General features: G+C 57.0%; 1 protein-coding gene across 1 annotated transcript; it reads right to left on the bottom strand.

Moving 5' to 3' along the window:
- Positions 1-1,917: 1,917 nt before the first annotated feature.
- LOC125133766 (cytochrome P450 2A13) lies at positions 1,918-9,783 on the bottom strand. Its single transcript, XM_047792265.1, has 9 exons — positions 9,478-9,783; positions 9,037-9,199; positions 8,029-8,178; positions 7,614-7,774; positions 5,816-5,992; positions 4,445-4,586; positions 3,865-4,052; positions 3,076-3,217; positions 1,918-2,341 (listed from the first exon to the last, which is right to left on the bottom strand). The coding sequence occupies exons 1-9, from the start codon at positions 9,655-9,657 to the stop codon at positions 2,160-2,162; spliced, it is 1,485 nt and encodes a 494-aa protein (XP_047648221.1). The 5' UTR covers positions 9,658-9,783; the 3' UTR covers positions 1,918-2,159.
- Positions 9,784-13,793: the final 4,010 nt, after the last annotated feature.

The following is a 13,793-nucleotide window of genomic DNA, read 5'->3' on the forward strand; positions in this document are numbered from 1 at the left end:
TCCAGTGAGCAGGTGGTAGCCCATTCATGGAACCCAAGTCGCCGAACACAGATAATGGGAATGGAGAAACTTGAGAATCACAGCCTGTTATGAAACATGCAGGGTTCAAAAGACCAGATTTCCTCTTATTTGATCTCAATCAATTCTCCTTCATGCGGGGCCAGCACTGCGGGGGCAGGATCTGTGAAGCATTTAGGTGTAAAGTTAGATTTTTTTTTGGGGGGGGGTCTTTTTAAGGCTGCACCCGCAGAATATGGAAGTTCCTAGGCTAGGGGTCGAATCAGAGCTGTAGCCTCCGGCCTACACCACAGCCACAGCAATGCTGGCTCCTTAACCTACTGAGTGAGGCCAGGGATTGAACCCGCATTCTCGTGGATACTAGTTGGAGTCCTTACTGCTGAGCCACAAAGGGAACTCCCTAAGCTCAGATCAAAATCTAGATTGAATACAAGAATCTAAGCCTGATATGTATGAATGTTCAGATTGTGCAGTGCTGAAGGATGCCACTTCTGTGATTTATTTATTTATTGTCATTTTAGGGCCACACCTGCAGCATATGGAGATTCCCAGGCTAGGGGTCGAATCGGAGCTGTAGCCGCTGGCGTATGCCTCAGCCACAGCAACGCCAGATCCAAGCCGCATCTGTGACCTACACCATAGCTCGTGGCAACGCTGGATCCTTAACCCACTGAGCAAGGCCAGGGATCAAACCTGCATCCTTATGGATGCTAGTCAGATTTGTTTCCACTAAGCCATGATGTGAACTCCTTATTTATTTATTTAATTTATTTATTTTGTCTTTTTGCTATTTCTTGGGCCTCTCCCGCCGCATATGGAGGTTCCCAGGCTAGGGGTCTAATCGGAGCCATAGCCACCAGCCTACGACCAAGCCACAGCAACGCGGGATCCGAGCCATGTCTGCAACCTACACCACAGCTCATGGCAACGCCAGATCCTCAACCCACTGAGCAAGGCCAGGGACTGAACCTGCAACCTTATGGTTCTTAGTCGGATTCGTTAACCATTGCGCCACGACAGGAACTCCCTTATTTATTTTTTTAAATTTAAAAAAGATTTAGAACTTCTGGCTGAGCCTGAGGTGTGTGGATTTTCCTGGGCTAGGGACTGAATCCAGGCCATAGCAGGGACAATGCTGGATCCTTAACCCGCGGAGCCACCAGGGAACTTCTGAAGGGTGCCATTTCTAAGGGACATACACTAACTTATCTGAGAATAAGCAAGTGACTCAGAGACTCTCCCCAGGGTCGCGCTGCAGACCCCATCCACCAGAGAGAACCCCGCCTTAAGAATTTTGTAGGAATCACATGTTCCTGCATAGGCTCAGGAGAACATGCCATCATACCTGCATGCCTGCAAGTATGCCGCAGAGACTTGGCTGTGCTGTGACCAAACTTCTCCCTGCGCTCTGAAAATTTCCTCCCTCCCACTTGTTTCATTAAGAGCCTGCCTCTGATCGCACATCTTAGCCTTATCTGCTGGTGGGCAGGAAATATGCCCTGGCCTCCAAAGTGTGCCCAAGGGGGCAAGAGCCAGTGTGTAGTGAAGCCAGGTCAGCTGCCTGTCAGGGTGCTGGCAAAATGCCCTGGACAGAGAGCTGCTCAGGCTGCAGACTGAGATAAGACATTGTGTTTTCATTCTGAGGAAGGGGTGCCTAACTTTAAGAAGCTCCCCAAAGGACTGTGGACTAAGTGTAGCCATTCTTGGGCAGATCTGTGTTCACCTACTTGCCGAGTCCGAGCTTGTGTTCTGTGGGGCCTTGGATAGAGACCTAAACTTTGTGAGCCTCGTCTTTGTCACCTGTAAAATGGGCATGAACGCTGCTCCCCATCACTTAGGTTTGGGAGTGTTAAGTGAGATGAGTGTGTGACGCTTTTAGCATAGAGCTGAACACAGTGCTTGCTCAGGAAAAAAACGTGTTATTGTTATTACTCCAAGCATCGTCTTAAAAAGAAGAAAAGTCTTCTTTCCCTCCTGTGCGGCCTCGGAAGTCTCCATTTCTAGTAAAGTGAACAGCTCCTCCGTTCTGTTCCTTCCTCCTCTCCTCTCCACCCTTCCCCCTGGGTCCCCCATCCCCTGGCGTTATCCCCGCCCCCGCCCCCTCGCTCCTCCCCCGAGCCCTGCCCTGGCACAGCCCGGGCTCAGCGGGGCTGGAAGCTCATGGTGTAGGTCGGGGGGATGGTGGCGAAGCCCACGTGTTTGGGGGACACGTCGATGTCCTGGGGCAGCTGCGGAGACTTGAGGTGGAAGTTCTGCAGGATGTTGGTGAGGAAGAGGAAGAGCTCCATTCTAGCCAGACCTTCTCCGAAACAGTACCGCTTTCCTGAAGGCACAGCGTGGGAGGGGCAGAGGTGAGACCTCTTCTTACAGCTGCTTCGCCCCCAGACCCGACACCTCCCGCCGCGTTTCTAGAGCATGGGAGGGGGTGCGCCACCCCAGGCTGGGGTAACGGGGCCTTCAGATGCCTCTTCCCCCGACATGCGTGCTCAAACACGGCTGCTGGGCTCTCCCTGCCTTGCTAGGAAGCCGAAGCACTTAAGGGACCCTGGGCAAGTCTCGGTTCAGTCTGGGCCTTGATTTTCCCTGTCTCTGAAGTGGGTACAGTCATCCTCTTTTTTTTTTTTTGTCTTTTTGCTATTTCTTGGGCCGCTCCTGCGGCATATGGAGGTTCCCAGGCTAGGGGTCTAATCGGAGCTGCAGCCACCTGCCTACGCCAGAGCCACAGCCACGCGGGATCCGAGCCGCATCTGCAACCTACACCACAGCTCACGGCAACGCCGGATCGTTAACCCACTGAGCAAGGGCAGGGACCGAACCCGCAACCTCATGGTTCCTAGTCGGGTTCGTTAACCACTGCGCCACGACGGGAACTCCCCATCCTCTTTCTTTTTGTCTTTGGTCTGGGCCCACGTTCTTGGTGGTTATGGGGGTTGCAGCTGGCTGTTTGCAGGGTGGAGGGTAAGAGGGCTCCCAAGGTGGAGACAGACGCTGGGCTCCGCGTCAGAGATGAAGGTGGCCGCCATTGGTGAGAAGGGCGGCTTGGCAGTGGTCTCTTACCGATGGAGAAGGGCACAAAAGCATCATTCTTCTTAAACTGCCCGTTCTCATCCAGGAAGTGCTGGGGGTTGAAGCCTCGGGGGTTGGAGAAGAACTTGGGGTCTCTCAGCACAGAGCCCAGCATAGGGAACACCTCAGTGCCCTGCGGAGAGGAGGGAAGGGACTTTGGGGGTGGGGTGGGGGATGGGTGTGCTGAAAGCCCACAGCGGGGGAGGGAGGATTTGGGGGCCCTCGGTGAAGAGAAATGGGGGGCACGGGAGTTGGGGGTCCTCTGAGGGAGGAGCTCTGGGGGACATGAGATTCAGGTCCCTGAGACAGGAAGCCTGGCAGACTGGGGTTCACGTCCCCTGAGGCGGGATGTTGGTGTCTCCTGAGGCAGAGGGGTTTTTGGGAGGACATGCAGTTCATGTCCCCCAAGGCAGGAGGACGGGGGGACGGGGCGGGGGCGGGGTCCTGTTGCCTGAGACAAGATGTTTGGGAGCCCTGGTGTTTGTGTCCCTCTAGGTGGGATGTCTGGGGGGACACGAGAAGCAGAAGGTCTCAGGGAAGTGGGGCTCAGGTCTCTAGAGACGGGAAGTGTGGGGGACACAGGGTTCCTATTCCCCGAGGCAAGAGGTCTGGGGAGAGGCTGGATTCTGGAGTCTGTGAGTGGGAAGGTGGGAGGGACACGGGCGGCAGGGAGAGTCTTCGAGGGAGGGAGACAAGCTTGGAAGGGAAGCTTCGAATGGGGGCGGGAGACAGGGTCACAGGGAGGGGCTTGGAGTCCTCCCAGGTCAGGTGGGTAGGCACCTTGGGGAGAAGGAAGTCCCGAAACTTGGTATCCTTGGTGACTCTGCGGGCCACGCCCATGGGGATCATGTCTCCGAATCTCTGGATCTCGTGGATCACGGCCTCTGTGTAGGGCATCTTGGCCCGGTCCTCGAACTTGGCCTGGCGGTTCCTGCCGATCACGCGGTCAATCTCCTCGTGGACTTTGGCTGGGGGAGGGGAGGAGAGGTGTTTAGGCATCAAGGGGTTGCAGGGCAGGGGCGAGAGCCCAACATGTGCAACTGCATGTATGCCAGGCATGATGTCCACGTGTGACAGGGATATTGACCATTTGAGTCAGATGCCGGCCACGGGCACTGTTGGCGCAGGGTCCTGTTAACCCGATCCTGCCAGAACCACAGGGCAGGCGCAAGGGAAGAGTCTCTGGGGACGGTCTGGAGGAGCAGGCGGTGGGCACTTGGTAGTTTGGCACAGGAACCCCGGGCCAGTCAGTTCAGGTAGTTTCGGTACTTGAACACCTAGTGACCCTCGGCTGGGGCCGCTCAGCCCAATACCACCTCGTCTCTGGATAAGGCCACGTCCTTGGCCCCTCCGGCCTTACACTCCACATCCGGGTGCTTCATGAGCAGCAGGAAGCCGTAGCGCATCGTCGTGCTGACCGTCTCGGTGCCCGCGAAGAAGAGGTTCAGTGTGGTCAGAACCAGGTTCTTCCAATAGAACTCGGTGTCGGGATTCTTCTTCTCCTGCAAGGAAAGAGGGCTTCAGGGCTTCAGGGCTTCAGGCCGGGCCGCTCCCGCATCCTCTCAGGGGGCCCTTCGTGGGGAGGGGGGCGCCCTCTGGACCTGCCTCTTTTAGAGGCAGACCCAAGGTGGGAAGAGGGGCTCGAGTTCTGCCGGCTCTCCCAGGCCTCTGCCCAGGCTGCAGGCTTTGCCCCAGATGCCCTCCTCACACCCTGCCAGCTGAGCCCTTTTCTGATCAGCTTAGTTGTTGCTCTTTATTTTTTTTTTAAATTTCTTTTATTTTTTTTAAATGGCCACACTTGGGGCACATGGAGCTTCCCAGGCTAGGGGTGGAATCGGAGGTGCAGCTGCCAGCCTGCACCGCAGCCACAGCAACTCGGGATCCAAGCCTCGCCTGCAACTTATGCTGCCACTCGAGGCAATGTCAGATCCGTAACTCACTGAGTGAGGCCAGGGATGGAACCCACATCCTCATGGACGCTAGTGGGGTTCTTCACCCGCTGAGCCACACTTTTCAATGGCAGAGAGAATTAGAAAGAGGACAGAGAGAGGCAGTGAGTGAGAAAGAACGACAGGGACGGCATGACAGAATGAAGCAGAGAGCGGTAGAGAGAGTTTCTGAGACGCAGATGCAGAATTTTAAACAACAGCATCCTACTCCTTCACTGAAAACCGGGCAGCCCACTGTGCAGGAATCCCTCCTGCCCTTGAGCCTTTCGCCTTGAACCTCACTCTCCATAAAGCCCTGTCTCCTTTCATCCTGGAAGGGAGACTGACCATCCAGGTGAGGGTGGCGACCCTCCAGTGTCACACAGTAAAGCCAGGTGGCCTGTGGGGACCAAAAGGGAAGGGTGCCCGGTAGCTTAGGGCACCAGCTTCAAGTCCGAGAGACTGGGGTTTGAGCTAGCGTCCACGGCTTCCTCGCTGTGTCGCCTCAGGCAGGCCCTCGCACTGGGGTCATAACAGAGAGCCGACTGCAACGGCCTGTGAGTGCTGTGAGGTTAGTACCGTAGGGCACAGAACTCAGGGCCTGGTGCACGACAGGCACAGAAGTGCTTGCTGTGATGGGTCACCGCACGAGTCCTGCCTCTGGGCCAGGGCTCAGTGGATGGAACAGGGACGGTTAATGACAGCAGGGATTGTGAGGGTGATTAGGATGGGGGATCGTTTGGATGGGCCCGACTTCCCTCCACCTGACTTTGGACCTCTCGGTCCCGGCTGCTGGGGTGTACCTCCTGCATGCGGATGAGGAAGGAGTCGATGAAGTCCCGCGGGGAGTTGGGATCCAGCGTGCGCTGGTTGTGTTCCACCTTCCTGGCTATGAAGTCCTCCAGCCCCTGCAGGTCCTTAAATGCCTGTTGCTGCGGCCCTGGCAGGTGTTTCATCACCGAGTAGAACATCTCATAGAGCTGAGGGCAGGGAGGGAGGAAGGGACGGGAGGGACAGCTGTCAGTGAGCAGGACCCGATGGGCGTGGGACCTGTCTCAGGGCACGGAGGGCACTGGGTTAAAGGCACCTGTCTAGATGTTCGGGTCTTCCTTCCTTTCTCTTCCTTCCTTCCTTTCTCTCTCTCTTTCTTCTTTAGAGGGCAGCACCTGGGCCACACGGATGTTCCCAGGCTAGGGGTCGACTCAGAGCTGCAGCTGCCAGCCTGTGCAACACTGGATCTGAGACGCATCTGCGCCCTACACTGAAGCTTGCGGCAATGCCGCATCCTTAACCCCCTGATCGAGGCCAGGGATGGAACCCGCATCCTCATGGACACTGGGTCAGGTCCTTAACCTGCTGAGCCACAGTGGGGACTCCCAGATGTTCAGGAATGTCCATGGGGCCGCATGGAAGAGACAGCTGTGCTCACGTGAGTTCCATGTGCGGGCCCCTTCCAGGAGTCACAGTGAGATGGACTGGGACACTTAGCCAGGTTTCAGGTGTTCAGGGGGTGCTGGACTCAAGCACACATCTGGGTGTTCATATATTCGGGTGAGGGTGGTTTGGGAGACCCCTGTCCAGGTGTTTGGCTATTCAGGTGGGACTGGTATGTGGAGGTCAAACTGTCCAGATAGTTAGTCTGGATCGGGGGCTTTTGGACAGGTGTTAAGGTATTAAAGTGGGGTGTCCCTGGTGTGCTGGGATTACAGTGGGAAGATACCCGATGGGCCAACAGTGGGCACTTCTGTAGGTGCTTGGAGCGGGGTTGGGGGGCGCTTTTTTGGGTGTTTGGGGAACAATCGATCCACGTTAGATGTTTCAGGGTCTTGGTTGGGGTACCTGTGTTGGGGTGAAGGTTCAGATATTTAAGTGAGCTGGGTAGTGGGGGCACCCGTCTAGCTATTCCAGTGGGCTGGTTTGGGACACCTGTGTCGATGACAAGTGATTTTGCTGGGCTGAATTTTTCAGCACCAGGTGTTGAGGTGGTCACTTGTCCAGGCATTAAGAAATTCAGAGGGAGGAGTTCCCGCTGTGGCACAACAGGGATCGGCCATGTCTTGGGAGCACTGGGACACGGGTTCTATCCCTGGCCCTGCACAGCGGGTTATGGATCTGGTGTTGCCGCAGGTGCAGCTTAGGTCATGCCTGTGGCTCAGATCTGATCCCTGGCCTGGGAACTCCCTATGCCCAGGGGTGGCCAAAAATGGAAGAGAAAAAAAAAAAAAGGAAATTTGGATGGAAAGATGGACTATCTTAAGAGGGAGCACCTGTCAGATGTTAATAAGCTGGGCTGAGAACACCTGCCCCGGTGAGAAAGCTGGGTTGAGGACATGTCTCTTGCCTGTAGCACCTGAGTTTGTTTGTTTTTTGGTGAGGGGAGTATCTTTTGAGGTGGCCAGGCGCCCTCGGATGCTGGGTGCTGGGCACCTGTCCTGGGTTTTGGTGCAACTCTTCAGTTGCCCAGGAGTTGGAGGGGGGGCGGCGCTGGTTTGAGGGCACCGGCTCTGGAGGAGGATGCGGTTTGTGGCAGCTGTGTCTGTGTCGGGGAGCAGTTGACAGGCTGCGGTAGGGGCATGGTAGAGCCAGGCTGGGACGGGTTACCTGTCCGGTAGAGGTAGCTGTGAACTGAAAGCTTCCCAGCATCATCCTCAGCAGTGCGAGGAACTCTTTGTCCTCATAGTCAAAGCGGTCTCCGAAGACAATGGAGCTGATGACATTGGAAACCGTTCGGCTGAGGAAGTAGGTGGGATCGATGAACGCGCCTGGGGGACACGGTGGGGTTCAGGAGAGACAGGAGTTGGGGGAGAGCCGACCTGGTGATCCGATGCCCCTCTGAGAATTTGAGGAGGCACGCAAGTGACGAGCCGAACTTCCAGCACCAGACCCAGAGCTGGGGGCCGGATGGCTCCCCCTAACCTAGCCCCCCCCCCCCGCCCCCGCGCCAGAACGGACGCACGTGCGTCCGCGTGGGGTGTCTTCCTCCGCCTCTGGCAAGCTCCAGGGGTCCCCCGCTCACCGCGCGTGCCCCGGAAGGCCTCGATGAGGTAGCCCGCCTCCTCCTGGATGCGCTCCTCGATACCCCGCTTGCCCACGCCGAAGTCCCGCAGCGTGGTGATGGAGAAGCGCCGGAGCTGCTTGGCACGCTCGCCGTTGCTGAAGGCCACGCCTGCGGAGGGAGCGGGGAAGTGGCGGCGGGTGAGGGGGGGTGACCGGGGCAAGGAGGCCCAGGCCAGGAACCGCCCCCCCCCGCCAGCCTCCCGGGGCTCCCAGGAGGTAGAAGGGCCGAGAGAGGGAGAGGGAGAAATGTTTGTAGAGCGAGGGGAGGGGGGACAGACGGGGGCGGGGAGAAAGAGACAGAGAGAGACATGCAGCTCCAAGTCGGAGACATGCCCAGAGACACAGAGACCGAGCTGCAAGAGCAGGATCGGGAGAGAGGCCAGACGGAGGCCCAGAAAACCGGGAGGGACAGACACGCTCCCAAGAGGAAGCGACGGAGGGAAGGAGGGGAGGGAGCTCTGTGGAGACGCGGAGATGCGGAGGATCTGTGGAGATGTGAAGGACCGGACGCCTGAGCTGGGGAAGAGGGAGAAAGGGAGAGAGGAGGGAGAGGGTCTGAGAGGAGGAGAGACTGTTACCAGGAGGTGGGGGTTTGGGGCTTTTGAGGCGGAAACTAAGGGAGGAGGGGGCGGGAGAGAAACCCGGTGAAGCACGGAGGCTGAGAAGGGCGGAAAGACACGAGGAGATAGGGGACCAGCCTTTCCAAGCAGACCTGCCAAGAGCTTCTAAGAGACCCAGAGAAGGAAGAGACATGCAGGTGGGGGAGGCCGGGGAGATGGGGCAGAGAGAGGCGGGGAGAAATGGAGACGCAGACTCGAAGGCAAGTGGGAGACAGGCCCAGGCAGTGAAGAAGAGCAGTGGGGATGGAGAGCAGCCAGAGGACAGGTGCGGAGAAGAAGGCTGGGGCCACTGCAGCCACTGAGTCTGCCTGAGCACATCCCCGCCCCCGCCCTGCGGTCCCCCTCACCATAGCCTTTGAAGAGCCAGTCGAAAGTGGCCTGCTCGCCTCGCCCGCTGAATTCCTCAGCCTGGTCCACCAGGGCCTCCTTCACCGCGTCGTATCCACACAGCACCACTATCCGCCGGGGCCCCAGGTGGACGGTGAACACAGGGCCATAGCGCTGACTGATCTGACGGTGGCGAGTGGGCGTGGTCAGAAGGAGCAGCCCCGCCCCCGAAGCGGCCCTGGGCCCCGGCCTCACATACTGCGAGGGAGGCTTTCCCCACGGGTTGGGACCGTCAAGGAGCTGGACATCCCAGCTGGCTGGGACCCTGATTCTGACTCTTCAGAACGCGCCTCCGCCACGCCTCGGGTCCAGCATGGTCAGTCCCCCAGCGCAGAGCGCCAACCAAACCGGGCAGGCCCACACCCCCATCCCGGGCCACCCGTCTCCCTGCCTTGCGACACCTTCATGAGAGAGTTGTACATCTGCTCCGTGTTCAGCTGCAGGTAGTTCCCGATGAAGGGCAGCGGGGTGGGTCCGGGGGGCAGTTTCCCCTGGAGCTTCCTCTGGCGCCAGACCGACATCAAGACCATTATGGTCAGGCAGGTCAGCAGAGCCACGAGAAGCAAGCCTGAGGCCAGCATGGTGGCACTGCGAGGGACGGTCAGTTGGTGATGGGTTGGGATGGGTTGCTTTTATACCGCCTGGGAGAGAAGGGCAGACTTTGGTCCTGATTATATAACTGTCTCATTTCACCTCCCAACTACACCCCCTGTGATGCTCCCCGCCTAGCTTGGGACACAGCCAGCCAGGAAGGAGGAGGGGGACCCCAGTTCAGATTAACAGGGAGTGTGCCCTAAGATGGAATTTGTGGTCCCCCAGAGGGGCTAGTCTTGGCTTTGGACTTTGGAAGGGGCAGTAGTTAAGTTACAGAACTGAAGACTTTGGACTAGTTGTTTTGGGGTGAACCCCTGAACTTTGGATTGGGAGTCTCAGAGGGAGAACTGACTCCAAAGTTGTGGATTTTGAGGTCTCCCGAAAGAAGAATTCAAAGACCTGGATTTAAGGGTATTGGAATGAGGCAGGATGTGTGACTGTAGATTTGGGGATCTTTCAGTGGGAATGGAGGTAGGTTCAAGGGTCTTGTGCTGGTGGGTGGGGGCGGGGGTGGGGGGTGGGGGAGATTCTAGGGAATAGATTTGAGGGTGCTGTGGTGAGAAAGGACCAGAGCTGTGGATGAGGGGTTGCAGGGAAGAGGGTCCATCTGGATCAGGGTGTTAGCATCTGACTCCAGATATTGACCTGCTATTATTTCGGACAGAGTGCCGCCCCTTGATCCCCGGAATCGTCATTGGAACTTCAAAGCGAGGCCAGGAGGGTGTCACAGAATTGCCCAGGTCTGCTTGGGTAGGCAGTAGAAGACCAGAGCTGCATTTCTGTCCAACCTTTGACAGAACCGGAGAAGAATAACCCATGGTCTCAGCTGGCAGAGGGACTGGCCAGGGCTGGGAATAGGACTAACCGCCAGCCTGATACTGAAAAATCCCAACTGTGTCAAGGATCAGAACTCACAGAGGGCCCCGCTCCTTCCCTCCCCAGGTCCTTAGGGAAGCCTGCTGGGTTGATGGGACCGTTTCCATCAGCAGCAGCAGCAGCATCACTGTTAGGATCAATGCTTCCCATTTGACGTGTGGGTGTGCTGAGTGAGGACAGAAGACAGAGAGTGGGCAAGGGGCACACGTGTGCCCCCTGTCTCTCCTGCTTTGCACTCATTTCCGCCTGCTGGGGTCGAGTTTTCCCACCATGGAAAGGGAGCGTTTGGGAAGAGAAGGTTGTATTTGAGGGGGTGTCAAGTCCCCTTTAGGGGCGATTCCCGGTTTGTTGGGGCTGCTCTTTGCAGGCAGAGGGAGCTACGTTAAGAGAGAAGTGGGTGGACTCCAGTGTCAGGAACTGAGGGGTCCCTGGGATGCTGGAAGTGGGTGCAGAGAGGAGGGGAGTGGCCCTGCTGTCCTCTTCCCGCCCCACGTGCTTCCTTTAGAACGATGGTCACCCCTGGGAAGCACTGCCTGTGAGGACTGAGTCTACATATGCGTGGCCTTATTGAATCCTTATGACAACAGGGCAGGTCCATCATCGGCTTCATTTTGCAGCTGAGAAGAGGAGCCTCTCTAAAGCCACTTGCCGGAGGTCACACAGGAAGTAGGTAAGCTTAGGAGCTGGGATCTGAACCCTCTCTCCTTGTTCTTCCTCCAGTGACGGGCCTGGCCCATGCTGGGGGCCAAGAAGAGATCAAGTCCAGCAGCGGGCGGGTGCGGAGACTGGTGTGAGCATTGGGCACAGGGACCGCAGCAGCAGGCACCGCCCTTGGCATCAGGTAGGCCTGGGATGGGAGGGGCATCATGTTGGCATTGAGCCTGCCCCCAGGTAGACACTAGGATGGACAGTGAGCTGCCACTGAGCTTGATACCAGGAACACAGTAATAGAGTAATAGAGCCACCTCTGTTGTCAAGAGGGCTCTGAGAGTAGGCACAGGTGGCCAGTGGAGCTGCCTTCAGGAGGGCATAAGGGTGGCACCATATTGGTCCTGAGGTGGGTCCCAGCAGGTTCTGACATGAACGACACCCTGTGGGTGCTGAGATCAGACCTATGTGGGCCGCAGGGGGGCCCCAGGTGGGCAGCACGCAGGCACTGCAGTCGGACAGCCCTGCTCAGGTGCCACCTCTAACCTTGGATGAGTGCGGGTGGGTGAGGGTGAGACTTCCAGGCCTGACATCTTGCTCAGTGGGTTCACCCTCGGTGGCTGAGCTTTGAGTCCTGTGGGGAGGGGACAAAGGGCAGAGCACAAAGCAGTTGTTTGTTGGTTTTGGAGCGGGAAGAGGAGGGAAGGGGGATTAACTCAGGATAATCTCCATCACCAGCTTGCACCTGCCCTGGCCAGAAGCCCGGCCCCTCCCCTAGCCCTTGTTCCCTGAGGAGGAGGAAGGTGCAAATTTGGGGAGTTTGTTTTGCAGGGCGGTTGGTGCCAGGCAGGGCACCGAGGGTGCAGACGGGCTGCCATGAGCTGATTGGGGGTGGGGGGAGGCCAGATCAGGAGAGCGCTTGCGGTTAAGCCAAGTTGGCTTTAGCGATGACCCTGGAGCATGGAATGAGAAGTCAGCATGTGTCATCAAGTGCCAGAGGCCGGACACGTGCCAGAGCGTGGTGGCCCGGGGTTTGGCTTCTACTTCTTCGAGTGGCTGTGGGTGAACCAGGAAAACGCTCCTCGCTGGGCCTCAGTTTCCCTTTCTGGACAACGGAACAGGGGTTAAGTGAAAGATTACAACATGGATTGGAATCCCTTACCCCTTTCTTGTGAAATAATTAAAGTTTTTGTTAATTATAAAGAAAATTAAACTTTTGTTTTTTTTTTTTGGCTGCCCCACAACATATGGAGCTCCTGGGCCAGGGATCCAATCCAAGCTGAAATTGTGATCTAAGCTGCAGCTGTGGCAACGCCGTATCCTTAACCCACTGTGGTGGGCTGGGGATAGAACCTGAGTTCCCGCGCTCCCAAGACACCTCCGATCCCATTGCACCACAGCGGGAACTCTCCCTTACTCCTTTCTCATGTGTGACCTTGACCAGGTCTGGTCACCTCCCTGAACCTTATGGGGCCAATGACAATACCTACCTCTTCGTCTATTTTGGTGAAGAACCAGCAGGTTAATGTGTGGGAAGTACATGGCAGGCAGCACCCCAAAAATATTGGCTGTTCTTGGATTGCCGTTGTGGCCCAGAGGAAACAGATCCGACTAGGAACCCTAAGGTTGAAGGTTCGATGCCTGGCCTCGCTCAGTGGCTTTATGGATCTGGCATTGCCATGAGCTGTGGTGTGGGTTGCAGATATGACTCGGATCCTGCGTGGCTGTGGCTGTGGCTGTGCCTGGCAGCTGTCCACTTAGACCCCTAGCCTGGGAACTTCCATCATGCTGCAGGTGCGGCCCTAAAAAGCAGGAACAAAACGAAACAAAACTGTTCTCATCATTAATCCACGAGGTGAAGGCATTGGATGAGAGGTTCTCTAAACACCTCGTGGCATTCCAGGTTCTCTGGTATAAAATCCCAAAAGGTCTTCCTTTGGAAAAGGAGGCACAGAAAGTTTTGGGGGAACCTTCCTCCCCCTTCCTTCCTCAGCACAGCAGAGCTGCACCTCCTGGAGCTGTGCCTGGGAAATTGACCTTCTAGGTGCCTCCCGGAGGGATGGGGGTTAGGCCGTGTCTGAGGACGCGTGGGTCAGGATTAGACCCTCCGGAGGGCACAGAGCCCTGCCCGCAGCCCTGCCCATCCCTCTGGCTCTGGCTTTTTCTCTCCTTGTCTCCGCCTTTCTGCGTGTCTCGCTTTCTCCTTCCCTGCAAGTCAGCCTGCCCTGCAACCCTCTTGGGTGCTTCTGGATCTCCATCTCTCTCTTTTTTTTTTTTTAGGGCCGCACCTGCCACATATGGAGGTTCCCAGGCTAGGGGTCTAATTGGAGCTACAGCTGCCGGCCTGAGCCACGACAGCAATGCAGGATCCGAGCCACAGCTACAGCACAGCTCCCAGCAATGCCGGATCCTGAACCCACTGAGCAAGGGCAGGGATCGATCCCTCGTGCTCATGGATACTAGTCGGATTTGTTTCCGCTGAGCTATAAGGGGAACTCCGGCTCTCTTTATGTTTGTGTCCTTTTGTCCAGTGGGTTCTCCTAGGTGCCTTGGTCACGTTTCTCCTTATGGATGCATCTGTATGCATGTGTGCTTCTAG

Source organism: Phacochoerus africanus, chromosome 8 (assembly GCF_016906955.1).
Source record: "Phacochoerus africanus isolate WHEZ1 chromosome 8, ROS_Pafr_v1, whole genome shotgun sequence".
NCBI lineage: Eukaryota > Metazoa > Chordata > Mammalia > Artiodactyla > Suidae > Phacochoerus > Phacochoerus africanus.